The 26442-nt window shown below is 40.8% G+C and overlaps 1 protein-coding gene across 7 annotated transcripts; it reads left to right on the top strand.

Moving 5' to 3' along the window:
• The first annotated feature begins 53 nt into the window (after positions 1-53).
• foxp3b (forkhead box P3b) lies at positions 54-20962 on the top strand. Of its 7 annotated transcripts, XM_034129208.1 has the most exons (14): positions 54-129; positions 301-328; positions 426-489; positions 3134-3169; positions 10304-10394; positions 10654-10822; positions 10945-11037; positions 11440-11527; positions 12051-12125; positions 12318-12471; positions 15742-15818; positions 16235-16336; positions 19599-19720; positions 20190-20961. In XM_034129208.1, exons 5-14 carry the CDS (start codon positions 10316-10318, stop codon positions 20245-20247), a joined length of 1017 nt encoding a protein of 338 aa, XP_033985099.1. In that variant the 5' UTR covers positions 54-129; positions 301-328; positions 426-489; positions 3134-3169; positions 10304-10315; the 3' UTR covers positions 20248-20961. The 7 variants fall into 7 exon arrangements, with proteins under 7 accessions (XP_033985099.1, XP_033985098.1, XP_033985100.1 ...); XM_034129207.1 differs by lacking the exon at positions 3134-3169; XM_034129209.1 differs by lacking the exon at positions 3134-3169 and having other exon boundaries at positions 111-129; positions 306-328.
• Positions 20963-26442: the final 5480 nt, after the last annotated feature.

Here is a 26442-nt window from a genome sequence, read left to right as displayed (position 1 = left end):
TGTGATTTGCTGAGAGCTCCGTGCCTCACCTTTCCTCCTCTCCCTCTGAGGTACAAATACTGAGAGGAGGTCTGGGCCTCCTGCTCGGAGACTGAGGCCGGCTGAGTGTGAACCTAAACAATTATCATAGTAAGATGATAAACATTTTTTCAAACAGTTCAACTGAAACTAAAACTTCACTTTTTCAAACTTTTCAAAAATGCACACATGATGTTTTATTTGTGATCGTGAAGTGCACCTATTTCTTTCTTTTATTGTTTTTCTCTTTTCTAACTTTGGTTTTGTTTCAAACCTGAATAGCACAGCCGTGCAGGCGTCTAACAACGAGGTCTGTCTGTTTTACTTTTTCTCAAGCTTTCAGTTGCCAAAAAAACACAATACCATATTTCCTGTGGAATAACCCCCCCCTCTAAATGATTTCACAGTATCTCCCTCGAAGAAACTGAGAAAAAGAAGACAGAGTCAAGAGGAGCTTCTGCATGAGATACGGTAAGCTCCAACCTTACTGTTTTACAGCAAACCTCAAATCATCTGACTAGCTCGTGACAGAGTGAAAGGAAATAAATTAAATATGTGTAGGGTTAGAGAATGTGTTTAGAACAGTTGATACATGCCTACATATTTCATATAGTGGATATTAACAGCAATCACAAAGCTTCTTTCTTTAAATAATCTGCAAATGACCTTGACAAAAATCTTTGAATGAACGTGGAAAAGACATAAAGGTGTTAAGGGTTTGAGTTCAGTTCATTAGCATTAGCAGTGAAATATTATCTATAATTGTATGATATACATATACTAAATCATTATATGATAATTGTGGCAGAGGGTGTGAATACGCCCATTGGCTGTAGGGTTTTTACATGTAAGTTAGCTTTGGTAAAATAACATAAAATAGAACAGTAATGTAATATAATGTAATGAAACTGTACGAGCTCAGGCTCCTCCACTGAAATTCGCCTCTGATGTCTTTAAATAGACAGAAGCTGTCTCCTAGGAGTCTAAGAGATAAAAGAGACACATTTACTCAGAATGAGGTTTGTTTTTTCTGTCCGGCCTCTAATTTAGCTTTTTTTGACAATTACTTGATAAATATGGACCAGAACCGATTCAAAAGGCCAAGGAAAGAACCCTCTTTGGTTGAACTGGTCCCCATATTGGCACTGAAATATGAACTGGTGTATGGAGTGCAAGGGTTTTCCTTTTGCTGTCTAATACCATAACTACCAACATATTAAAATGTTATATTATATATATTATTATATTATATATCATTCAATTAAATTCTCAGTACAGATGAATCATTTATAAAACAGGCAGTGCTATGATAAGTGCGGTATATACATTTAAACTTCCATGAAACTCTTTAAAAGCCCACATTTTAATATAACTGATTCACAGTTCACAGATCATGTGACCATAATATTTTAAAAATACATCAGTATTTTAAAAACTGACATATGTTTAATGCCTCCATGTCCCACACAAACATTAGTTGTGCTTAACACAGGAAACATGATGATGATGTTTGAAATATACAGAGGTGGGAAGTAACTAAGTACATTTACTCAAGCACTGTACTTAAGTACAATTTTGAGGTAATTTCACTCGAGTATTACCGTTTTTGGTTACTCTGTACGTTTACTCTAGTACAATATAATCAAGTGTTAAATCAGACTTTAGTTCCACCTGGAGTAAATCCACAAGCTACCCTGCAGTATACAAAGTCATTCAAACTAGCTGCACCTTTACCAGCTTTGAGAACACTTTCATGATCAATCATTATAAAACATATCATATATATTATTCTGAAATGGATCAATCTGCACAATGACTACTTTTACTGTCGCTACTTTAACTATATTTTGATGATAATACTTTTCTACTTTTACGACAGTAACATCTTGAGTACAGGACTTTTACTTGTAACAGAGTATTCCTACTCTCCTACACTGGTACTTTTACTTTTACTCAAGTACAAGATCTGAGTATTTCCTCTACCTATGCAAATATATAAAACATTTCATTGAATGTGGGGCCACCTGGATATATTTACTGATGCACTGTCTCTTGACATTTTCAGTAGCAGTAAAGTAAGTTGACTTACTTTAAACTCATTGCTGTTCATTGAATTGATGTGAGTTTCACTGCGAACTAAAAACCAATGAGATCACAAGCGTCTGGTTAGTCTCAAGCTAATCAGGGAAATGTCACTCAAACCCATTTTCCAATTCCTGAACACAATCATCAGTATCAGAATCAGAATTCCTTTATTGGTCCCACAGAGGGGAAAATGACATTGTTACAGCAAAAGTAAAGAGCCAAAAATAGCTAAATATTAATAAGGAGGTATCCATAAAATATTAAAGATAAAAATTGAAATTACACAAATTACAATTGACAAAAATACACATCCAGGTGGACAACAAAGAATACCAGTAACAGTATTTAAAATAAACAAGTGTAGCATGAATAAAGTAGTGCGATAGCAGCCATGTAACAGTAGCAAAAGCGCAAGTATATTGCACTGTTATTAGAGATTTATTACAGTAGTTAAATTGTCTAACTACGAAATAGCAGCCAGTAATAATTGTTATTATGAAGTGGTATATATTGCACATAGATGTGTGATAGTCTTTGTCTTTGTTGTTAAATGTGCTAAATGTGTTTATCATGTTTATTTATTGATATACATGTTTGCCTTTAGCAGACGGACTGGAAAGGGAGAGGTTATAGGATGCATTAAAGGCTGCGGGACAACAAAGCTTATTTTTATTTATCGCTCTAACAGTTGGCTGGGTTCATTTAGATCAAAGATCACACATTTGAATATAAGAGTCTCCTACATACATGTACTTATATCAAGGATCAATGTATTAGGATGTATGACTTGAATTAGAACTATGAGTAATAAACCCACACAGTTAGAGTAGTCGCTGTATGAGGCGCCTGCAAGTTTCCACACTGTCATGTGGCTGATTTCAATATCCTACAGGAAATACTAATTCAAACCCTTTGTGGCCAACACATGGTGACTCACAGAGATACCAGCCAAATATCAACCATCACATCAAATCATTTCGAGTGTCGTGTTGTGACTAAAGCTCTCCTCACTTTGATTTGGCTCTTGTAGGAGAGATAAAGTCAGGAAGGGAAGCCATAATGAGATGTGAGTGAGAAGCCACAAACATGCTGAGCCCTCTCACTTTCTTCTGGATTCCTGTTTCTGTGGGTGTGCATTTGCACAACTCATGTGATGTCGCCTGTTTGTTTTTTTGCAAAGATGCACACAACGTGCAGCCTTAGAGAAATCTCTGATGTGACAGTCAGCTAGATGAAAGAAAGGACCCTGCTCTAACACTTTACATAATAACTTCTGACCTGCTTCATGGAGAGATATGTCATGTAGTAACCTTTCATATGAACTGAAGCTTTAAATGCATTCATTACATAACCAGAGTTAAAATAGAGTTTAAAATATGGGAGAAGAGACGCCAAGGATAAAGTACCAGGTGTAAATGAGGAATAAAAGGTCTCAGGTAACACTTACATGTATTCATTATTTCATTGCTTAAGTTCTTCCAATGAGATGTAAGAAGTGGAAGAATAATTGATTCAATAATAGTAGAATAGAATAGGTACCTTAGCCACGTGCTTATTATTGGGACCATGGTGATGCTGCTCCACTAACCTTAAACTGCTTCATCAACCCAATCCACTCTTTACTGTCACATCATGAAACAGTGAATTGAAAGGATTTTACAGATATGTCTTGAGAAATTAGCCATTTTGAAAGACATTCCAGAACAAGCACACAGCATTTGCTGCTTCTTACATTAAAGGTCACCTATTATGCAAAATCCACTTTTTCATATTTGTTATACATCAACATGTGTCCCCTCTTCTTCATGTCTCTTCTACATCAACATGTGTCCCCTCTTCTTCATGTCTCTTCTACATCAACATGTGTCCCCTCTTCTTCATGTCTCTTCTTCATCAACATGTGTCCCCTCTTCTTCACGTCTCTTCTACATCAACATGTGTCCCCTCTTCTTCATGTCTCTTCTACATCAACATGTGTCCCCTCTTCTTCATGTCTCTTCTACATCAACATGTGTCCCCTCTTCTTCATGTCTCTTCTACATCAACATGTGTCCCCTCTTCTTCACGTCTCTTCTACATCAACATGTGTCCCCTCTTCTTCATGTCTCTTCTACATCAACATGTGTCCCCTCTTCTTCATGTCTCTTCTACATCAACATGTGTCCCCTCTTCTCCATGTCTCTTCTACATCAACATGTGTCCCCTCTTCTTCACGTCTCTTCTACATCAACATGTGTCCCCTCTTCTTCATGTCTCCTCTACATCAACATGTGTCCTCTCTTCTCCATGTCTCTTCTACATCAACATGTGTCCCCTCTTCTTCATGTCTCTTCTACATCAACATGTGTCCCCTCTTCCTCATGTCTCTTCTACATCAACATGTGTCCCCTCTTCTTCATGTCTCTTCTACATCAACATGTGTCCCCTCTTCCTCATGTCTCTTCTTCATCAACATGTGTCCCCTCTTCTTCATGTCTCTTCTACATCAACATGTGTCCCCTCTTCTTCATGTCTCTTCTACATCAACATGTGTCCCCTCTTCCTCATGTCTCTTCTACATCAACATGTGTCCCCTCTTCCTCATGTCTCTTTTACATCAACATGTGTCCCCTCTTCTTCATGTCTCTTCTACATCAACATGTGTCCCCTCTTCCTCATGTCTCTTCTACATCAACATGTGTCCCCTCTTCCTCATGTCTCTTTTACATCAACATGTGTCCCCTCTTCCTCATGTCTCTTCTACATCAACATGTGTCCCCTCTTCCTCATGTCTCTTTTACATCACCATGTGTCCCCTCTTCTTCATGTCTCTTCTACATCAACATGTGTCCCCTCTTCTTCACGTCTCTTCTACATCAACATGTGTCCCCTCTTCTTCATGTCTCTTCTACATCAACATGTGTCCCCTCTTCTTCATGTCTCTTCTACATCAACATGTGTCCCCTCTTCTTCACGTCTCTTCTACATCAACATGTGTCCCCTCTTCCTCATGTCTCTTCTACATCAACATGTGTCCCCTCTTCTTCACGTCTCTTCTACATCAACATGTGTCCCCTCTTCTCCATGTCTCTTCTACATCAACATGTGTCCCCTCTTCTTCATGTCTCTTCTACATCAACATGTGTCCCCTCTTCTTCATGTCTCTTCTTCATCAACATGTGTCCCCTCTGTGTAAAGAGACTCTGAAAGTTTCAGGAACAAAGATTCTCTCTCTTTTTGTCCTGATCCATTTCTATAAAAACCTGTCTGAAAATGAGCTGATCTGGTCTGGTTGATCTGATTTGGACACTTTATGATGTCATAACGATGTTTTGGCTTGTGTAACCATTAGCCAATCACCAACCAAGGCCCAACCCCCCCCCCCCCCCCCCCACCTTATCACCTGAATCTCCTCCTAGAGCACCATTGAGTTCTTTGTAACCAAATCTCTCTCAGAGGGGCGTGGGGAGGGGCTCCTTATTTTCATCTAAAGTAACAGACAGAGAATCAGCACTTTTGAAACAGGGCTGAAACAGAGGGGATTATGGGTAATGCTGCAATGATCTGTTTGGTATTTGGAGCCAAACACTTCAGAGACATGTTTTGTATCTGAGACCTATAATATATTGATGAAAAACAGTATATTAGGGGACCTTTAAATGGGGGAAAATAGCATTGGACGTCGAGCATTTTCCTTTATTTTTGATCCACAAGTTAATACATGCAACAACATTGTTTTCTTTAAGGTATTCTTCAGGCCAGAAAGGGCCTTTATTAGAGATGTGTAGAGTTGAAAGGGCAAGACAGAGGGGAGGACTTTGCTTGAATGTTCGGCCGGTTGGGATTCGAACCGTCTTTTTAACAAAGTATAATTATGTATAACAACCTTAAATAAGCTCCGTTATCAAATATGTTTTGCAGCCCCAGACAAACTTAATTTGGGGGCAGAAGTGATCAGGGCTGTCCTAGAGCTCTCTTTCTTACATGTGGCAGCAGCTTTGAACCTGCATTATGTGTTTAAGATTTGACCGTATGGTAAAGCTACGTTTACAAGGTAAACTATCTCAATACTTATTGCACCACGGTTAAAATCAAATGTTCCAGTATTCCTTAAATGCACTGTTGCGTCCACTGTAACCTTTAAGGTGGGCCATTAGTGGTTTGAACTAGTCAGTGAAAGACAATTAAAGAGTGAATTACACTGCAAAATATGTTTGATACGTTTCTATTAAAAAAGTCCTGATTTCAAGTCATTATTCAAATCAAAAGGAACTGAAGTAAAGCTGACTACACACATTTATTCATACAACAAAGTGTGAGAGTGCTTGATGTTTAAAAGCTGAAGTATCAATTTAAGAATGAAGAATATGACAGCTTGGTGGAACTGAGAGCTGAGTATAACACTTTTCCAGGAAAGATACCATCTGATTTGGAAATAGCCTCCAGGCATCTTCGACAGGTGGTTACAGGAACACGTCACCGTGCTGCACTAAAGTGGAGCAGCTTCCTCTCACTCATTCTGTAGACTGCTGTGGTGGTGCTCTGTGTGCTCTGTGTGCTCTGTGTGTGTGTGTGTGTGTGTGTGTGTGTGTGTGTGTGTGTGCGTGCGTACGTGCGTGCGTGCGTGCATGCGTGTGCGTGCATGCGTGTGTCAGTGCACCTGCAACCACAGCCTCTGTGTCAGAAGGCCTGCAGCAGGAAATGTTTTGAACCACTACAGACTTGTACATGGCTGCAGTGAATGCTGCATGCTGATTGGCTAAAGCTGGTTGCATTATTTTGAGATAAACACATATTGACTTCACACAATACATACATTAAGGAAATACATACTTTAAATAATTAGTGAGCATTAATTAATGCAAAAAGAACCTAGATTTAGTCAAGAATCAGGATCTGAGGACGGCTGAGAACAATGACAGGAAGTCATACACTTAAGCATATGGAATGTTCTGGCCATCCCTTGACTTCTTTGCTCTTAACCCAAACCAGAATGTCAGACCTCAAGCCAATGTAAGTGTAGCCCGCCATCTACAGGTTAAACTGTATAACAGCACACAAACTAAATATCAGTAGATAGGATGAATTCAGTGCACGTGTAATGAAGTTAGGTGAACATGTAATTGTAAATAAATGTAAATAACAAAAAATTAAATAGTTGGGGTGTCTGTTTTTATCTAACTATGCATTACATGCAGTGGCGGCTGGTGCATTTTTCTCCAGGGGGGGCTCTACACAAACTCAAAACATATGTCATATTACAACGCAGGGCTAGCTCAAAGGCACACAGCACTTGATACAGTCTATTATTTTAGTGCCTGTTTTTGTCAACCTCCTTATTATGCTTACAGATCCCTATCCTGTAGCCCTCATTGGACAGCTGTGTTTACTTTCCTAAACATGGCTAGTCGCATAGCATTATCCATGTGGTTCATGCTTTTTAGTTTTTTCTGATTTGTGCTTTAAGTCACTCACATTTGTCTGGATCCATGCTGGGTCTGGTCCATAGACTGGTCTGATCCTGACGTTTGAAAAGGGAGGCAGGGGAAGCAAAATATAGCACTGGTGTAGCTACAGGTAGTTAGCCAAGCCTTCTTGCTAAACCAGCTCCTTTGAAAGAGCACGTATACTGCCTTCCTCTGTGCTTAACTCCTGCCTATGTCAGGCTGATCAGGTCCGAGCTCTTTTACTTTCAGCTTTCCCTCCAGTGTCCTCCTCTCAAAGGCTGTTTCTTTAAGTGATTAAAAATCATTTTCCTTCTCCATATTCGCTATCTAGTTTTGTTTACACTCCGTGTCCGTCTAACTCTCTCTCATTCAAACGTCAATCACTCACTCTGGCGCTCCTTCTGCCCCCTAGTTGTTGGCGGTGTCAACAGCTGCTTTGGGCGCAGTTAGGTGCGCCCCGAGCTGCTCCTATCTGTTGCATTGAAGAGGTGCGGACTGCGCATGCACCACTTATAACGAGAGTCAATGGGCAAAGATTTCTGCGCCCCAAGCAGGAAACATGTGACTTATCAGTAACTTTAGACATTGTAAAACAATTTGTTTCGATATTTTATCGCAGATTATACATTTAACTGACACCAACTATATAATATGTACCTTGTTCATTAAAAAATAAATGTACACAATTAATAACATTTAAATATTTTTTAATGACAATCTAGAATTTTGGAAGAGGTGGGGCGGCGTCCCTAGCGCCCCTATGGGCCGGCCGCCACTGATTACATGCTTCATCTTTTACAGACCGGTACACATGCTCTCAAATGAATTATCAATGTGAACCACTTTTTTTAAAAGCCCTCTTGAATTAATAAGTATTGAGTGTAACAAATTACTAATTTGTTCACCTGACTAGGGATAGGTATCGAGAACTGATAGTAAATTAGTACTGGTACCTAATTGGTCAGTACCTACGTTTCGATAATCTCCTGAACAATCTGTTTACTTGTTAAGCGACGGATGGTGATGAGCGCACTGCTTGTGCGATAGAGGCATTCAAAGCATTTTAAATGCTGAGCCTCATCTCTCAATGCTCTGATTCAGTATGTGATCCCCACAGTCAAAGCCGACAAGGAAAAACATGCATGTAGAGGAGGTGTTTGACTGCTGTCAGCAAGGTTAGTGTTACACTGTTGTCCCTCAATATCTATGTTTATGTCTATGCTCTGTACTAAGTGCAGCCTGGGAGTGTCACATGACAAGTTTATTGTCAAAGACTTGCAGCGCTTCACTACAGCCAGGGCCAGCTCGTGGCATAGGCAGTATAGGCGAATGCTAAAGGTGCATCCATTCATGGGGGGCACCACAAATAGGGAAGAAAACATTCCCGGCGGTCCGACGTGAATGTAATTGTTTGCCTGGTGTCCGCTTGGATACAGTTGTTTTGCGGTCTATGTCGCCAGAGAATCATACCCTGGTGTGAGCGTCCTGTTAGAGGTAACTATAGTAATACACTGTATTATACAATCATTAGGAGAGAGCTTGACTTCTCACAGGGCAACTCGCTAGCGGGCAACTCAACAGCAAGAAAACAGAGCTCATGGTTGTGGCCCCCAAAGCGCTGCTCCAGAAGGTTGGTGACTTCATCCTTGAGGTTGACGGCTGCTCCATCTCCCCATCTCCTGAAGTCCGCAACCTGGGTGTCATCTTTGACTCCACCCTTTCCTTCCACTCCCACATCAAGTCTGTCACCAAATCTATCTTTTTCCACCTAAGGAACATTGCCAGACTCCGACCGTCACTCTCGGAGTCGGTTGCAGAAACCCTAGTCTATGCTTTCGTCACCTCCCGCTTGGACTACTGCAATGGTGTCCTGTATGTTCAAAACTGTGCTGCTAGGGTACTCACAAATACAAAGCCGTGGCAGCACATCACTCCCACCCTCATCCACCTCCACTGGTTGCCGGTCAAGTCCCGCATAACCTACAAAGTCCTCCTCCTCACCTACAAGTCCCTCCATGCGCATGCCCCCCAGTACTTATCGGACCTCCTCCGCCCACATGCCCCACCCCGGAACCTGCGGTCTTCAGACTCTGGCCTGCTCACCACCCCCCGCACCAACCTGCAAGCCTTCGGGGACAGAGCCTACAGTGTGGCAGCCCCCACCCTCTGGAACGCTCTCCCTGCGGCGATCCGCAACATCCCCACACTTGTTGCCTTCAAAAGGGCCCTCAAGACCCATCTGTTTACTAAGGCCTTTGGCCCCTAATTGATTTGTTGTTTTGTCTGTCTGACTGTTTGTCTGACTGCCTTTTGTTTGTTTGTTTTTACTCCTGTTTTTCTTTGTAAAGCGACCTTGGGTCCCATGAAAGGTGCTATATAAATCCAAGCTATTATTATTATTATTAGTTTACAAAAAACAAAAACTGTTGAATGAATAATGATAATGATAATGTTTTTTTTAAGTGGACTAAATAATACGGGAGAGTCTTAAAATGTTTGTTCTTTGTAGAAAATGTTGTTATCTATTATTTTTCGATTCTGAAAAGCTCAAGGACTATAGTTGTACAGATATTTCCGCAAAAATAATTAATATTATAACTGGTATTGAACCTCTAAAAAAAATAAAATGGAATTTAGTATGCATTAATAGGAACGCCCCCGTTCCTGACCCTCAGGAGGTATTCATCAGGCAGAAATTAGTCAAGTTAAAGTTAGTAGAGCTTGTTGTTTTATCTGTCACATCATCCACATCATATTGGTGTTTTTTCTCCCAGTCTTGGAGCAGTATGGAAGACATAAGGCAGAAACAGCAGAGGCCATCAGTGCTGCGCCAGGTTTCCCAAACTGCTTCCAGTCAACCCCACGGTACGCACAAACCTCAGAGTCCTGAGCACCACAACAGCAACATATTCATCTGATATAACCCTTCATTCAAGTGTGCTAACGTTTTTTTTAGCTATGCTATTGTTATTCAGTATTACTTTCAGTATGCACAAACAATTAGCCTTTATACAAATTATGCAACTGGACATGAGACATTCTTTCTTGCAACGTAGAGCTTGATGCTATTCATGTACAATTTAGATCAAATGCCTACATCAATACTATATTTTTGTGCATCCAGAAAATAATGCAGTCGTCTTCATTTGCAAGGAAGAGGTGGATGCAGACTCTCTTCCCCAGTCTTCCTCACCACACATGGGCTCTTCCTCTCCCAGGCAGAATCATCACTTCCTCCCAGTGAGGAGAGATGTTCAAGTTCAGAACTCCATGGAGGCCAGGATTCATGATGGGTGACTTTCTCAAATGTCCACCGAATGGTGTCTTTCCTTGTACTGCACTTTAAGCCTGAAAGCGCTGCCGTTATTTCATTGGTTCAGAAATGGTATCACTGAGATATTTCTGTTCACACCAGCATCTCAGGCAGGACCACTGCTCTGTCTGTGGGGGGGCTCTGCCGCTGGCCCGGCTGTGATGTGCTGTCTGAGGATTTCCCCTCTTTCTTAAAGTAAGTAGACTGCTGAATCCTACAGTAACAGTACACTTGTCTTGGAATTGGTATGGTATTTTTGGAAAATGATCAGGAGATACATATCCTCTTCAGTTGATATTAGTAATGTAATGTGAAAATAACCTATCAAACAATGTTTGCCTCTTTAAAATATTTGTTCAGCACATATGTTATTCCATCTTACCCAGAGTACAATACATCTGTCAGGCAGTACCATGCCCTCATGTTGTGTTGTTTTGAAGCACATTAAGTTTGTAATGGCACTTGCTCTTGTTCATCATTTGGTAATTGAGTTGATGGGCTAGATACACAAATCAATGGAGGAAAGAACATCATCCCAATATCTGTTTAATTCCCAAATAAGCTGGAAGGTAAGCTCTGTCCTGTTTGGTGTTCCAGGCACCTCCACTCTGAACACAGTCCTGGTGACAGGAGCATCGCTCAGTGGAAGCTCCAGCAAGACGTCGTCCAGTGCATCGAGAGCCAGGTGGGAACTAGACGAGCCTAGAAGGTCTGAAACGACACAGATATAGATTAATATCCTAGGAAATGAAATTGATATTGGGTATTACTAATCTACTCTAAATGTTTCAGAAAACTGATTGTATGCCTCCTTGATGATTACCAAAGTGTGTTGAAGCTATTATGGATGTTGGAGTATTTCCTCTATATATTTTGTGGGTGTTTCTATAAAGCTTTTATCCTAATGACACATGAAAACCAAATAAAAGGAGCGTTGTCTCTTTAGGCTATAACTGAGAGTCCGCTACAGGACAAACACAGCTCTAATGTTTGTCATACACATTACATGTCACGTATTAGACACTTTTATCCAGAACCGGTGCCCCCCCCGCTACGAAGATCAGCGCAGTAACGCACTGAGCCACACTTGTCACCTGCCAGCATCCTTACAAATGTTAAATAATGACTTACAAACACTGTGTGTGTCATGTTGTAAAATCACTTATTTAATGTGATGTATATTTAACCATAGGCTTTCTCTTTTCCAGCTCATCCTGGAAAAACAGAAGCTCATTGCAATGCAACTTCATCTACACCTCTCTGAACACAAACACACTGATTTGGTATGTTGGTTCAAAGCATGTATTGTTTCTTCTAGATTTGTGTGCTTTACTAGAATTTAGCTAAGTGTAGCTTGAAGAATTCATTCAAAACTTTATATTTAGCCAAGATTCTTAGTGACTGATTTTCTACCTGGAAAGAAAGCAGATGAATGAAAGTGTTTTCATATCCTCCTCCATCCATGCACACTGAAGGCAGCGTCTCAGTGGCCGTACAGCCTGCGTCTGTTCCTGCCCCACCCCCCGGGCACAGAGGGAGACAGCGTGCAACAGTGGGGCATCAAACATCCGGAGGGGAGGGGGGGGCAGCACGGCCCCAGAGCTCCTGCCTCTGCCCACCTGCTGCCAGGTAAGTTTTCTATGGAAGTGTACGACAGTTTATTTTGCTTACACACGTAAACATGGCCCATTTTCTCAAAACCCTTAAAACAATTCACAAAACCACACACCCAAAGTACAGAACACCTCTTATATCTTGCAGAATGACTTACTGCACCTAAAACTACATAAACACTCACCAAAACCAAACTTTTGCACCAAATGGCACACACCTCATTTAGAGTTCCAGATTCTTTGTCCACCCAAATACACAACGCTGTGCTAAATCTAAAGCACACTCGTCTTTTATGGCGTTCTGTATGTAGAGAATTCTGCACTAAATAAGTGCAGAAACACAAATATTCTGTTGAAACAAAAATATTCTACACAGTCCATCAGCACAACATACACACAGCACATACAGTTACAGTTAAGGGAACAAAAACATGTGCACACTATCAAATACAGTAAAGGGAAAAGAAAACTTTAAGGAACAAATATTTAGCAGAGGAAAGAAAAATACTTAGGCTGCATTTGACCACCTCGCTGGCTCTGGCCACATCATCAACATCACAGGCAACATTTCCCCTGGCTAGACATGCAGGGACGAAGTGCCTGACTGTTGATTCAGCTCTGGACACTAACACCAGGGTCATCACAGGCTTCTTCCACTGCCTGCAGAGGAGGCCTGACGGTCATACAGCTCCAACCGTTATGCTGCAAATAACTCTTCGGCTGACTTCAGTTCATCCTCCCTCTCTCTCATCCTCCCTCTCTCATCCTCCCTCTACCTATTCCTCCCTCTACCTCTTCCTCTTGCTGCTGTCCATATATCCATGTTTGTTGTAAAAAGGTCTTACGTGGAGCCTTTTTAGAGTGCTTACATCCTGATTGATGAGTCAACAATCAAGCAGTTTGGTGTTTATGGTCATTTGGCACGTGTATGTTTATTGGTTCATGTGTGTAGCATTTTTAATGGCAGTGTTTTGAAAATGGCAAACAAGTGATTTTGTCAGATTTCTGTGTCTTACTTAGAGAACCGTGTGCAGTGTTTTGCAAAGTTGAATTGGAAAGAGCTGAACATGTGTTTAGAGTTTTAGAGATTTGAGCTCAGGTTTAGCTCTTTGAGTGTAAGTTTAAATAATTGTACATACATGTAATTTCGTTCCGATGCTACAATTGTGAACCAGTTAGCAAATACATGTGCCATCGGTCCAAACACCTAACTGATTATTTCTTGACTCATCAATCAGGATGTAAGCACTATATAAAGACTGCAGGTGAGTATTTTTTTGCAACATAGAGGGGGTGAGAGTGAGGACGAATTGAAGTCAATTGAGGAGTTATTTGGCCCTGTGGTACATGCCTGTCCAGCAGGCTCTGGAGCAGGACTCTGATGTCTCAAACCGGCTCAGGGAATGTGACAAAAGAGGGGAGACAAGTCAGGTAAGTGGTTAGCAATGTATTTATTCAAGTGACAACATAGTATCCATGTAAGGAACGAGTTGTGTCTTCCATCAGTGTTCAGCCAGTAAATATATTGCCTGTCATGCTGATTAGTCGCTGTGGCCAGTCCCAGCTCGGTTAGGTATTGTTCTTTCCGTTTTTTTGGACAAAAAAATATTGTTTATTTTCTCATGGTTTTCTTTTTCCTTTACTGTATTTGGTAGTGATCACATGTTATGGTTCCCATAACTGTAACTGTTTGTGCTTTGCATGCACGTTGCACTGATTAGTTGTGTCGAAAACTAAAAGGTTTTGTTTCAACAGTGTACTGTATTTGTGTTTCTGCATTTATTTCTGTAAAGCAAGATTCTTTACATACAGGGGCCAAAGGGTGGATAGAGGCCCCCGCGTCGGGGAAACTCTAGGCCCGGATCGCCAAAGGGAACACAGGGGGGTGGAGCTTGAGCAGTGTCAGGGGCTGGAACTTGAGCCGGGGCTCGGGCTGGTAGCAGGGCTGGCTGAGGGCCAGCAGTCCGGAGCAAGCAACAGTTTCAACAAAATCCTTTATCCAGCCGGGTAAAAAACATACAATCCAGAGCTTTGTCTGAGCTTCCAGAGGTCTGTAGACGAAGTCAGTCCAACAGACCCTGATATCTCTGAGTTATCTGGCTTAACTAACCCTAACAAACGAGATACGACGCTGGTTATCAACTCGGTAAGTCAACCCAGGGTTTCTCTGTCCAGAGCGTGTTCACGTGAAAGGGGCAGGGTTAGCAACATTTGACCAATCACAAACATGAAGAAGCGTACTGACAGCGGAAGGTCATACTTCATGAAAGAAGAGTAAACTATCATGTTAGACAAATATGAAGAAGTTAAACTTTAAACATCCATGACTCAAACACTTAATCCAGGATAAAAGCAATATAATATGTTATCTGTAATATAACTTGATAGCTTTAAACTCGGCACACAGAGCTCTGATTGGTCAGCAGGCGGTGCTTTCACTGAGTTGATCTCTTATCTGGAACATAACCTGCTCCGGAGCAGGTTTGGTGTTCAGCATACGTTTCCATGGAGATCTACCCCGGTAAGAAGTGAAGCAGCGTCGTAGGACAGAAAACTCAGAGTTAACCCTGAAGTTACCTCGCTAACCGAAAATCCTGCTTCTACTACAGGCCCCTGGTATGCCAGTCTTAAAGCTGCTCTTTTGTAGTCGGAGTTATCCTCCACTCCCCATAGCAGCAGACAAGGGAGTAGGACAGCTCAAAAAGTTCTTCCTCAAATAACTCGTCCGCTCGGTCCATGTTCTGATCAGATCCTTCTGTCTGGCTTGGGAGCAGAGCAGGGTGGACCCAAATGCAGAACGTACAAATGTTCAACAAAAAAATACCTTTAATCGATAGAGTAGGACAACGCCAGGCAAAATAAAAGTAACAAACTCTCCATAGGCAATCAATGCACTAATCCACAAATGACAATACAAGGATCTGACAACAACTAACAGACCACCAGCACTGACAAAACATGCAAGACTAATCACGAGGACAAGACACAGCTGGGGAGGGAAGGCAAAACACAAAGGTTATCAAACAGGAGGGAACACAGGGACAGGAAGTAAAAACAGGCGTGAGACAGGGGGTGAACACTGTTCAAAATAAAACAGGAAACACAGACAGATCTTAACACTCTGTTTTTGCATGCTCTTAAAACCACCTGTTCAGTACTATAGTTTCCCACTAACACTCTGTGGTTTGACAGGAAACTATCTTATAAGATCAGATGAATAACCACATGATTGTAGTCCCATGTGCTTGTTGACATTAATTGATGATCATTATTTTTTGTTGTACAGATTTGGTTCCAAGTATTGAATGCTACAAATACAACAACATCAGGCCTCCGTACACCTATGCGTACTTGATAAGATGGGTGAGTCTCTCTCAGGAGATGCTGTGAAATGTTCCATTATTTGGGAAGAAATGTGTGTGTTTTTTAACAGCAGCACAGCAATAATGCAAAGCATGTTAACAGTATGACATTTGAAGAAGTTGTAATTGCACAAATGAAAGTTTAACACAAAATAAACTATAACATGACATATAACACTAACATTATCAAACAGAAACAGCACCTCTGGTTACAGTTTAATATTTACTTGTGTTTCAATGTAGTAGTTTTTAGTAGTGTTTGCCATAGTGCCTCCGGTTACAAATAGCTGGATCAGATGTGGTGTAGTCGGCTACCAACTGCACCGTCTCTGATCTGTCAACACATTGGATTACAGTCTTTGACACATCTTCTCACTGTGTGTCATTGTGTGTTTCTCTCACTGTGTCTGTGTGCAGTCTATCCTGGAATCTACTGACAAACAGTGCACGTTGAATGAGATTTACAACTGGTTCACGACCATGTTCTTCTACTTCAGACACAACACTGCTACCTGGAAGGTTTGAACACACACATTACACATTCATTCTGCTCAGAAGTATTTATGATGGATAGAGCCTAACTGCAAATGTCACTTGCTAAATCATGTATGTACACTGAAATGCAACTTCACAGTTTTTTCCTAAGGTCCACTCCTTCTTACAATTGTTCAGACTTATTAATATCACTTACATTGCAACACGTTCAAATTTGGTGAACATAATGCATAAAAAGACCTCTCTAATGTTTGACCTGCTCATATCTTTGATATGATGATAGTTCTACAACTAATAATTACCTGATGTGGCTAATACTGGGTTTTAAACTTTCTGAAGCCACATGAGGTCAGGTGACGGTGTCCGACACACATTTCCAAAAAGCACGCACAGAGCTGCTGTTTAATTCCACTCTAAAAACTATGATTTATTAAACAATAAACTCCGGCAATCGTCAAAGATAATGTGTGAAAAGAATGTGCTAAATAGTGCGGCAAAAATTATTTAAACAATATGCCAAATAATGTGATCTACTTTATAGAATGATGCGCTTAATAATGTGGTCCGAAACCTCCGCCATCTGACCCAAAAACACACAAGTGTCTCGTCAATTTAAAGCCTCAAACACCACAGGTGGACGCTGACGTCACACAATCACAGAGTGAGAGAGAGCGCCTGCAAACAAAACATCATTATATATATATATTACTTTACATAAATATCTTAACAGTTCTAAAAATAATAGTTCATAACTAATGCTGTTAGATAATTTCATCATAAATCATAAAGCGATTAATGGCTCCAAAAATCTCTTAACCTGTTTAGCCCATAGCCTGTTTTTCAGGTCTCAGGCTCGAAAATGACATTCCCAGAACAAATGACCATATCTTCCCTTCTAAAAGGGTTAAATTAATAATCTTTTTTCTCAAAGTATTGATAAACCTGTGAGTTGGATGTAGAAAAGTCAGAACAATATAGATGTTTTTTATTTTAAAGAAAATTCAGATTGAACATAGTAAAAAACTGTAAATTATAGTGTCCGTCCAAATATTATTTTTTACTTATAGTGAAAACTACCCTTGAATGATGGTAAGGTAGACTAAAAGCTTTAGGAATCCAAAGTACAACATATAATAAGTACCCTGTATCAAGATTGATGCAAAACAAGTGACATTTGACCTTTTTAGAGAGGTTTAGCAAAAACAACTCCACCTCTGAGGTGATTTGGGTGGAAATGGGGGTTTTACCGTTTCTCTGGAACCCATTGGTCGATTTTGACGAATGAAATCTCTTTCTGACCGTTAGAGCCAATAGAATCAAAGGGGAATCTCCCCTCTCACACACATGGTACAAAAAAAAGGTGGGGGCTTTGCGCATGCAGTTTTGCATCAGAGCGAACCTATACTCTAGCTCTGACATCTGGAAACGGAAAAGCAGTTTTATTGCTCATGGATGATCAGAAATCATTTCAAAGGGACACAGACACATTGGATTAACCTATGGATTAACTTCAGCAGCGTTTTTATCGTTTTAATGCCATTGAAGACCACTTTTGACCAGACTACGACACAGGGTAAACCATGTTAGCGTTTTTAGCTACCTAGCGCCACATGTTTTGATGTCTGTTTTTGTTTATAAAGTCGCGAGTTTGTATCATAGAGTGATAATGTATGTACCCATCGATTCTGTGTCACCTCACGATGTGAATCGATGTGTTGGATGTGCAGAAAAGATAAATAATAAGGTTTTATGAGTGATTTTCGGTGCAGTAATCTGTTAGCATTTTTCGCTCGTTGCTAATTCAGAAGCTCAGCGTTAGCATTGCGTTTTTTTTTTTTGAAAAAATAAAATAAAAAGGATCAGTTAGATGAGTTTCTTCCCGTTACATGGATATAAAACATTCATAGTTTATTAAATGAACATGCCCTCAGACACTGTTTCCTGCAAGATGTTGCGGGAGGGCGTCGTTACCGGGGTCTCTCGGGCTTAACAGGTTAACCTCTTAAGCACGGCGGTCCCCCCATTTGACCCCTCCCACCGTTTTGTTCTTCGAGATAATGTCTCAGGGCTACAACTGTTGATCCATAGGTTGATAATGTACCTGTGCCTTTGAAAAAATTATTTATAATCCATAATTCCGTTTTTTATGTAAAAATCGGAGCGGAAAAGTTAGCTGCTAATGGTAGCCACCAGAGTGTATGCAGCTTCCGGTTTTGGTAACGCGTCACTCTCACTCCTTATTTGTTAACGTTTTGGTGTGTATATAACTTTCCCTCGATTCCATTGGCTCTAGCGGTTATAAAGAGATTTCATTCATCAAAATTGAGCAAGGGGGGCCAGAGATAGGTCAAATCCACCCAAATGACCCCAGAAGTGTTTTTTTTTGGCTAAATCTCCCTAAAACGGTCAAATTTCACTTGTTTTGCATCAATGGTAGTTTTCACTATAAGTAAAAAAGGATTTTTGGACGGACACTATAATTTACAGTTTTTTACTATGTAAAATCTGAATTTTCTTTAAAATAAAAAACATCTATATTGATTCTGACTTTTCTACATCCAACTCACAGGTTTATCATTACTTTGAGAATAAAGATTATTAATTTAACCCTTTTAGAAGGGAAGATATGGTCATTTGTTCTGGGAATGTCATTTTCGAGCCTGAGACCTGAAAAACAGGCTCAGGGCTTAAGAGGTTAATAAGTGAGTTTGACTGTGTTGTTCTCATAGCAACATATCTATATCCATTCAACAAGGCAATAGTAAAAAGGTAATGAGGCTAAATTAAACCGCATTTTAATTTACTTCAGCCAAATCAAAACTAAAAACACACTTCTTCTCTCTGGCTTTCTAGTCAGAGCGGAGCACGACTCCTGACGTTTTATTTTTTATTTTGTTTTTTAAGATATATCTGTTGTAATTTATTGTCGTTTATTGTGATTTGTAGTAATGTGTTTTTATTACATGTACAGCACTTTGGCTCGACCAAAAATCGCTTTTAAATGTGCTTTATAAATAAAACCTGATTTGATTTGATTTGATTTGATTTGATTTGAACAAGATATAATATTAGAGTTCTCAATTTTTTTAGATCATGTCATCATAATTACAAATGCACTATTTAGAACTTGGACGCTGGCAATCACGTTAACTCCTTCGTGACAGGAAGATTGCATTATGGTTAAACCGACAGGAAAATCACAAGAAATGTTGGTCTTAATTGTTCTACTAAAAATCTACAAGAAAAAGTTTTCCATCTACTCAATCACATTGACCTTTCCTCCCAGAATGCAGTGCGGCACAACCTCAGCCTACACAAGTGTTTTGTGCGCGTGGAGGGAGGAAAGGGAGCCGTGTGGACAGTGGATGAAACAGAGTACCAGAGGAGGAAAGGACAAAAGTATCACAGGTACAAACATCCTCAGAGCAAACACTGTTGTTCCCCATTCACCACTCAGTATCCACTGCCAAAGCAACAGGAAGGTACATATAAATATAAATATAAACTTAACACAAAAAGTAAGGACATTTGTGTTTGGTAGATGATTTCTTTGTTGTGGCAAAATATCTTATACCGTTGGAAAGCCTGTTTATTTACCTTTTAAAATAGTGCAACATTTGTGAGGAACATGCATTTGTGGGATGAGAAGCAGAGCTGAGTGTGTGAGGTGCGCCCATGAAAAATGTGACAAATCTCCTCTGTCAAGGTAGGAAAAGCAAAAGGGAAATGGTAAGGAAAGGTGGAAGTAAAGAAGAAACTTAAAATTCAAATTATCATTCTGCATAACTTGGTAATTAAAGACAATGGCTGTAGTGATAGAGCAGTCTCTTAGTGCTGTGTGTGTATCTTTTTTTATAACAGGTGTGTGTGTTTTCAGGGACTGTGCAGTGAAGTGGATCTCGCCATACTCCCATTACTGTGTGGAGGAGCCCTGATGAGCAGCAGGTGGCAGCACTGAGGGCCGCTCGGCCCCGCAGAGTTAGACAGAACTGCATGAGAAACAGAAGAATCTGTTGCATCTTTTCACTTTGTATTTTTTTCTAATGAATTATTAAAAAACATGTATTCTTTGTAAGTTTAAGATGTGTTGTACACATATCTGACAGCAGTTTTTATACTCACTGGTTTATAATTGTAAACAAAGTGTTGCAAAGCCAATGAAGCAAACATTGTGTTGTTTTTCTTCAGCATGATTTTACCCATTCAGTCAGTAGGTTAGAGGTCAAATATATCTTTCCCTGGAACACATCATTTCCCATATAGAGAGAACACCCCCCTACACCCTGTCATCCTGAACTTGACGCCGTAGCGCTGTGGTTTTCAGTGATTTCACAACAAGGCACAGCAAACCTCTTTCCCCTACTGTTCTACTTTCACACAGAAACCCATGTAAAAATGAATTCTTCTTCAGTTAAAAATGCATACAAAACGATATAACAATTGATGTAAAAAAACAAACCAATGTCTTATAGTACATTTGCTAAATAGTAAATATAAAAAAAAGCACTCAGCAGGCTCACACGTTTATGTTTATGTCACTAGATGTGACATAAACACATAAACATGAATATGTGGCTCAGTGGGTAGTGTGCTGGACTTCGAATCAGGGGATAGCAAGTTCGAGTCCCACTTCAGTCAGCATGTCGTTGTGTCCCTGGGCAAGACACTTCACCCCAAATTGCTCCTGTGGGGATTGTCCACAGTACTGAATGTATGTAAGTCGCTTTGGATAAAAGCGTCTAACAAATGACATGTAATGTAATATATATATAAATATATATATATATATATATATATATAAACTTAACACAAAAAATAAGGAAACTTGTGTTTGGTAGTATTTCTTTGTTGTAACAATGCTTCTTGGCAATAAATCTTATACCGTTGGAAAGCCTGTTTATTTACCTTTCAAATGGTCGCACAACTGTGAGGAACTGAAGTTTCCTACTGTAACTCCAGCTTCTATGAGTATAGGCGTAGCCCTCTAAGGCTATCGCTTTTGGGTAATCCCCTGCGCACCCGTGCAGCACTGAAAACACTTGTAGTCCACGCCCACCCGCGAGGTGGGCCCCACCCTTGGACTCACTTCCGGTATAAATAGGAAGGAGGCCCGACAATCTGCTCCCACAAAAACAGCTTTTCTTCAGCTATTCGTGGAGCCAGTGGGGCCCAGAACTTAGATAGGCTTCGCCCTCTAAGGCTATCGCTATTGGGTTAAGGGCGAAGCATGAGGTAGTCTGCGCCCCACTGGGTCCGCCCGGTACCAGAAGCACAGACACACCTACTCAAATAATAACCCATGCCTATTGCGCCATGCGTAATGGCGCATCACAGTCTCTGGAAATATAGCATAAAAACATGAATATTCTCCATGAGGGGACGAAGGCTGGGAACAATACAAACCTGCCGCTGTGAAAAAGTAGAGACGAAGGTCACACTTTGTCCAGCGATAAAAGAGGGGGGAAAAAGCAGCTCTCTGCGTGCAGACAGGCAGGAGAGCGCACAGCTGGGTCCCTGACGTCACTCAGCACAGGGTGTGTCAGAGAGGAATGGGAGACATCCCTCAAATAAAATTGAATAAACGAACAGGGGGAAGACCAAGATGCAGCAATGAAAATGTCTTCCACTGACAAAACAGCTGAGCTGCCATCTCCTTGGATCCGGAGACATGACGGAGCCACAGAAAGGGCAGACAAATCACTCACCCTTTTTGCTGATGTCAGGGCTAAAAGTAATGCTACTTTGGCTGACAAAACCTTAAGGGGAACCTGATCTAAAGGTTCAAATGGGGCTTTACTTAGTGCACGTAACACCAAAACCAAGTCCCACTGAGGCGCCAGTGTTCGTGACACAGGTCTGAGTCTCCGACTCCTCGCAGAAAACGGCTGGGTGGCTGCTGATCGCTCCCTCCACCACGGAATTTCCCACGGTCTGCCTGACAGCGTACGCTGTATGCATGGAAACCAGGACGCTCCCGTGCGCTCCAGGGCTATCAGGACCGCTGATAGCCGCTTCTCCCACACTCCGCCCGGGAACCGAGGGGTCAGCGGAACTGGTGGGAAAACCGTATAACAGCACCCTGGGCCACGGCCGATGTGCGAACGCGTCTACCCCCAGAGGGGGGTGATCCTGCGCTCTGCGAGCCCCTCTGTTCAATTCGCCGGGAATATTAAAGTAAACAGATATGGTTCTAAACTGTATTGAAGTAAACATGTATTGTTTGAACTGTTTTAAGTAATCCCATATATATTGTCTTCTCACTTACAACTCACTGACCCAGAGATCCTGTTACACACACATACACCTCCTCCCACCAGCACACACACATATTCTTTTCAAGGTCCTTTCTGGGCATCAATATATCTGTGTACAATGTTTGGTTGTCTGGGAAAGAATAGTTTGTGTGAAATATTCCTTGGGAAAGTAAAGGAGTGAATACAGGTGCAGAGATAAGATTGACTCTGTCCTTGTGTACTTCCGAAGATCTCAGAAGAAAACATACTTTTTCCCAGAACTCTGATTTGCTGGTATCGGGACCAGCCAGTCAGAAACAGGAAGCATTTTACATGCATAAACAACAGTATTCATAGACATTTTTGGGGCGGAGATGTGTTGACTCTTCCTTCCCATTTTACTCCGAAGCGAATCAGAGAGTCCGTGGGGAGGAGCTGTGTGAGCTGCTCACTCCCCCAGGTGTTTTTACTGGTTGGATTCACTTCTGGTCGGGTCCAATCCTGTATCGCACGGCAGTAGAACTTGAAGTCCAGAGTACTCTGTAAACTTGTATAAGTGTTTTGTTTTTTACCAGTAAAATCAGATTATTGTTATAACCTTTATTCCGGTGTTTTGAATTCCATCTTTTATTAAATCTAACCAGGCTCATCTAACGAATGGCGCGTAGCAGAGGTGGGCTTTAAGCCACCACCACAGTGTTTGCTACAACAATATACATTGCTCTTATTGATTAACTGTGATCTTCTCGCTCCCAGGAAAGAAACTTAAAATAATGAGACTAATGGAGTCTCTGAAAAGGTTTAGATGAGTAATTTAATTAAGTAACGAAGTTATAGAACAAGCATAAGGTAAGGAAGAGACAAAAGCCGGTGTTGTCTCTCGGGTGGCTGCAGCGTAGAAAAGAGACCGTGATGTCCCCGCCTTCTGCTTTTATACTCCTCCAGTTCTCTCCCGCTGTGTAGATAGGGGGACCTCCCTCCGACGTCTTCAATGTTCGACATCGCGTGAAACAGAGGATTTCGACATTTTGTATTCATTGCTTACTTCCATAAGCCTTTTCTCCTCCTTATCTCTTTCATGACTTTTTATTTAATGCTTTATAACAGCTGTAATAGTTAGTTTAGTAATCCTAGAAATACTTTACGACACAGTTCTCATTTACGGTAACTCCTTCTGACGTCATAGCTACCCACGTATGTGAAGAAAACTTTACAATCAACTGTACCTTCATTTAATATTCAGCAGTAATAATATCTCGACGTCTATAGATGTAATGTTAAAGTCAGTAGGTTTTGGTGTGCAACACTCTGTGTCATTTTCACTTCACATTCAGAAAACGTAATATTAGCCACATGCTAAATACCAGAGGTGGGGACTCGAGTCACATGACTTGACTCGAGTCAGTCTCGAGTCGCATATTTTTTGACTTGAGACTTGCTTGACTAACATTGATAAAAGACTTGACTTGACTTTGACTTGGTATTCATGACTTGAGACTTGACTTAAGCTTGAGACAGATGACTTGAAAGGACTTGTCTGTTTAAAATTAAATATTTGCGTTTGTTTTTGTAGTGAGATATTACGTTTAGTTTTTTCGAAAAACGTGATTGGGTGATTATAGCGCCATGCGCGCAAACCTGGCAACCCACTAGATGGCAGGAGCGTCAGTTAACATGGCAGCGGCTAGCGTTACTCCAAAAATAGTGAAGTTTGGATTCAAGGATTATGTTGTCGATGACGCTAATAAGAAGAGAACAGCGGTATGCAGGGTCTGCAGCATAAAGATCAGTGACACGACCACCACAACATCCAACTTCATTCGTCACTACAAAAAACCCCACAGAGAAAGGTGCGTGAATGTGTTGTGTTAGCTAGAAAGCTAACGTTAAGTTTAAGCTACGTTAGACTTGGTTTCAAATCGATTAAGCATTGCAAAGAGAAGACAAAACGGTAAATGAACACTAGAACCTCCAAGGGATTCATTTTGACTAACCCCGATACTGACGGGCTGTCAGGAGAGGGAGAGAGGAAAAGAGATGCCTCGTTTATTTCCCCTGTGTTATTATCAGAAGTTACTGTAAACTTTTGAATAATGTAGTTCATCTACTTTTAGTAGTTTGTTTAAATATTTTAATTATGTTGTTTTTGTTTGTAGAAGTGCATCATTCTTTGATTTATTGTAAAATGAATCTGAACTTTTTGATCTGTTATGATGATAAACTGAAGCAATTTCTAAATTAACCCAATTAAGTGAGTTTTAAATCGTCCTACTTAGTTTATAAGGAAATTATGAAGAGGAACAAATTCAATGATTTGAAAATGATATCTATGTAGGTGCTGACGCTGTTGGCGGTTCTAGTGTTAACAGAAATTTAAATTAAATATGTGTAATGGCAAATGCCATATATGATTTTCTTACCTGGAATTCTGCCTTTTTGAACAGACTTTTTGATTGAGTCCTAGCTATATTGTCTGCAGTTCTAGGGTTAATATGAATCTGATATGATTGTCATCGGTCTAAATTAGATTTCAAATGATTGATGATGATGAACTGTGTATGTAATGAAGATCATAGTGTGGGTTGAATCCATTTTCATAACCACTGTCTTTTAACTGATTTAAATGCGGAAACTGGGCTTATTCATCAGAATTTTGTATGACTTGACTTGACTTGCTTGACCTGAGCAATGACTTGACTTGACTTGCTTGACTCTCACCACAGTGACTTGGGACTTGCTTGATACTTGTAGGTCAAGACTTGAGACTTGCTCATGACACATGTTGGACTTACTCCCACCTCTGCTAAATACTAACCGAAGATGAAGGATTTTCAGAATAAAAGCTTGTGGTTGAGCTTTAAATCTGATGGTATGTTTAAAACAAAATTATGCCATAAAACATTGATTTTAATTTCTAACACTCTGATGAAGAGCAACGTGTGTACGCGCCCAGAACAGCAGCCGCCTAGCTGCGTTCAGAAGCTGCGCAGATCGTACTCCTCCCTGGCGATTGAGGTAGGCTGCCGTGGCCTGTTGTCTGTGCGAATCAACACATGTTGATTGTACAGCAACGGGGCGAAGTGCTGGAATACTTTGCAAAACGGAGAGCAGCTCCAGCACATTTACCACTGACGCACGGGGTCGATGCGCAGGTGAATGAATCACCTCTGGAGTCTCCTCCTGCAGTGGCGTTTTCTCCCGGAGGCCAAGGGAAGCCAGGCTTCCCCTGTTTTTTCGGATTGTAGTTATAATTTAAATAAATAAATAAAAACACTTTGTTTTGTTTCGATAATTCTCCTTTGCTGTGTGTTGCTGCCGGCCCGTCTCTCCCCCACTCTCATTGAGTATTTTACAAAGAGTGAAACAAACAGCGCCCCTCTAGATGTTATGGTGAAACAGTAGATTGCATTCACTGTTGCGAGAGGAGGCCAGCTGAATCGGGCTTCCCTTGGTGAAAAAAAATTGAGGGATTGACCAATCAGATGAGGCCCACGTGATGCCCCTGTCAACCTGTGATTGGCCAGGGCCATGCCAAGGGAAGCCAGCCGCCTCTGGCTTCCCTTCAGAGGCGGCTGGCGGCTGGCGATTTGATTGGACACTGCCATCCAATCGATCACCTGAATAGATGAGATTGTTTATATTTTTTAGTTACTTTTGGACTACGGACTGAGCTAATCACAGAGACGAGGACTGTTGCTGCACTTGCCGTGCGTTAGAAAGGGAAGGGAAGAGAAGGTGTACTATCACATGCAAATGTTTCTGTACATAATTGTTTTTGAATTCATGTGTTTCATACACGCCTACTGATACTTTGATGTGAACGTAAAACTTTAAAGGTCTCCTGATTTACTTTGTGAATTAATGCTTCTTTTTTATTCATTACCGAATCTGCACTGC

The sequence above is a fragment of the Trematomus bernacchii genome, unplaced genomic scaffold, assembly GCF_902827165.1.
Source record: "Trematomus bernacchii unplaced genomic scaffold, fTreBer1.1, whole genome shotgun sequence".
In the NCBI taxonomy this organism is placed as follows: Eukaryota; Metazoa; Chordata; class Actinopteri; order Perciformes; family Nototheniidae; genus Trematomus; species Trematomus bernacchii.
This window is presented reverse-complemented; position numbering and strand designations above follow the sequence as displayed.

Bases quoted from the DNA above. Each gene is read 5' to 3' on its own strand.
- foxp3b (XM_034129204.1), top strand. From the start codon at position 10,022: ATGTTTGTTCTTTGTAGAAAATGTTGTTATCTATTATTTTTCGATTCT. The intron at 12,472-15,741 runs GTAAGTTTTCTA...TTTGTTGTACAG, and splicing joins CTCTGCCCACCTGCTGCCAG to ATTTGGTTCCAAGTATTGAA. The intron at 15,819-16,234 runs GTGAGTCTCTCT...GTCTGTGTGCAG, and splicing joins ATGCGTACTTGATAAGATGG to TCTATCCTGGAATCTACTGA.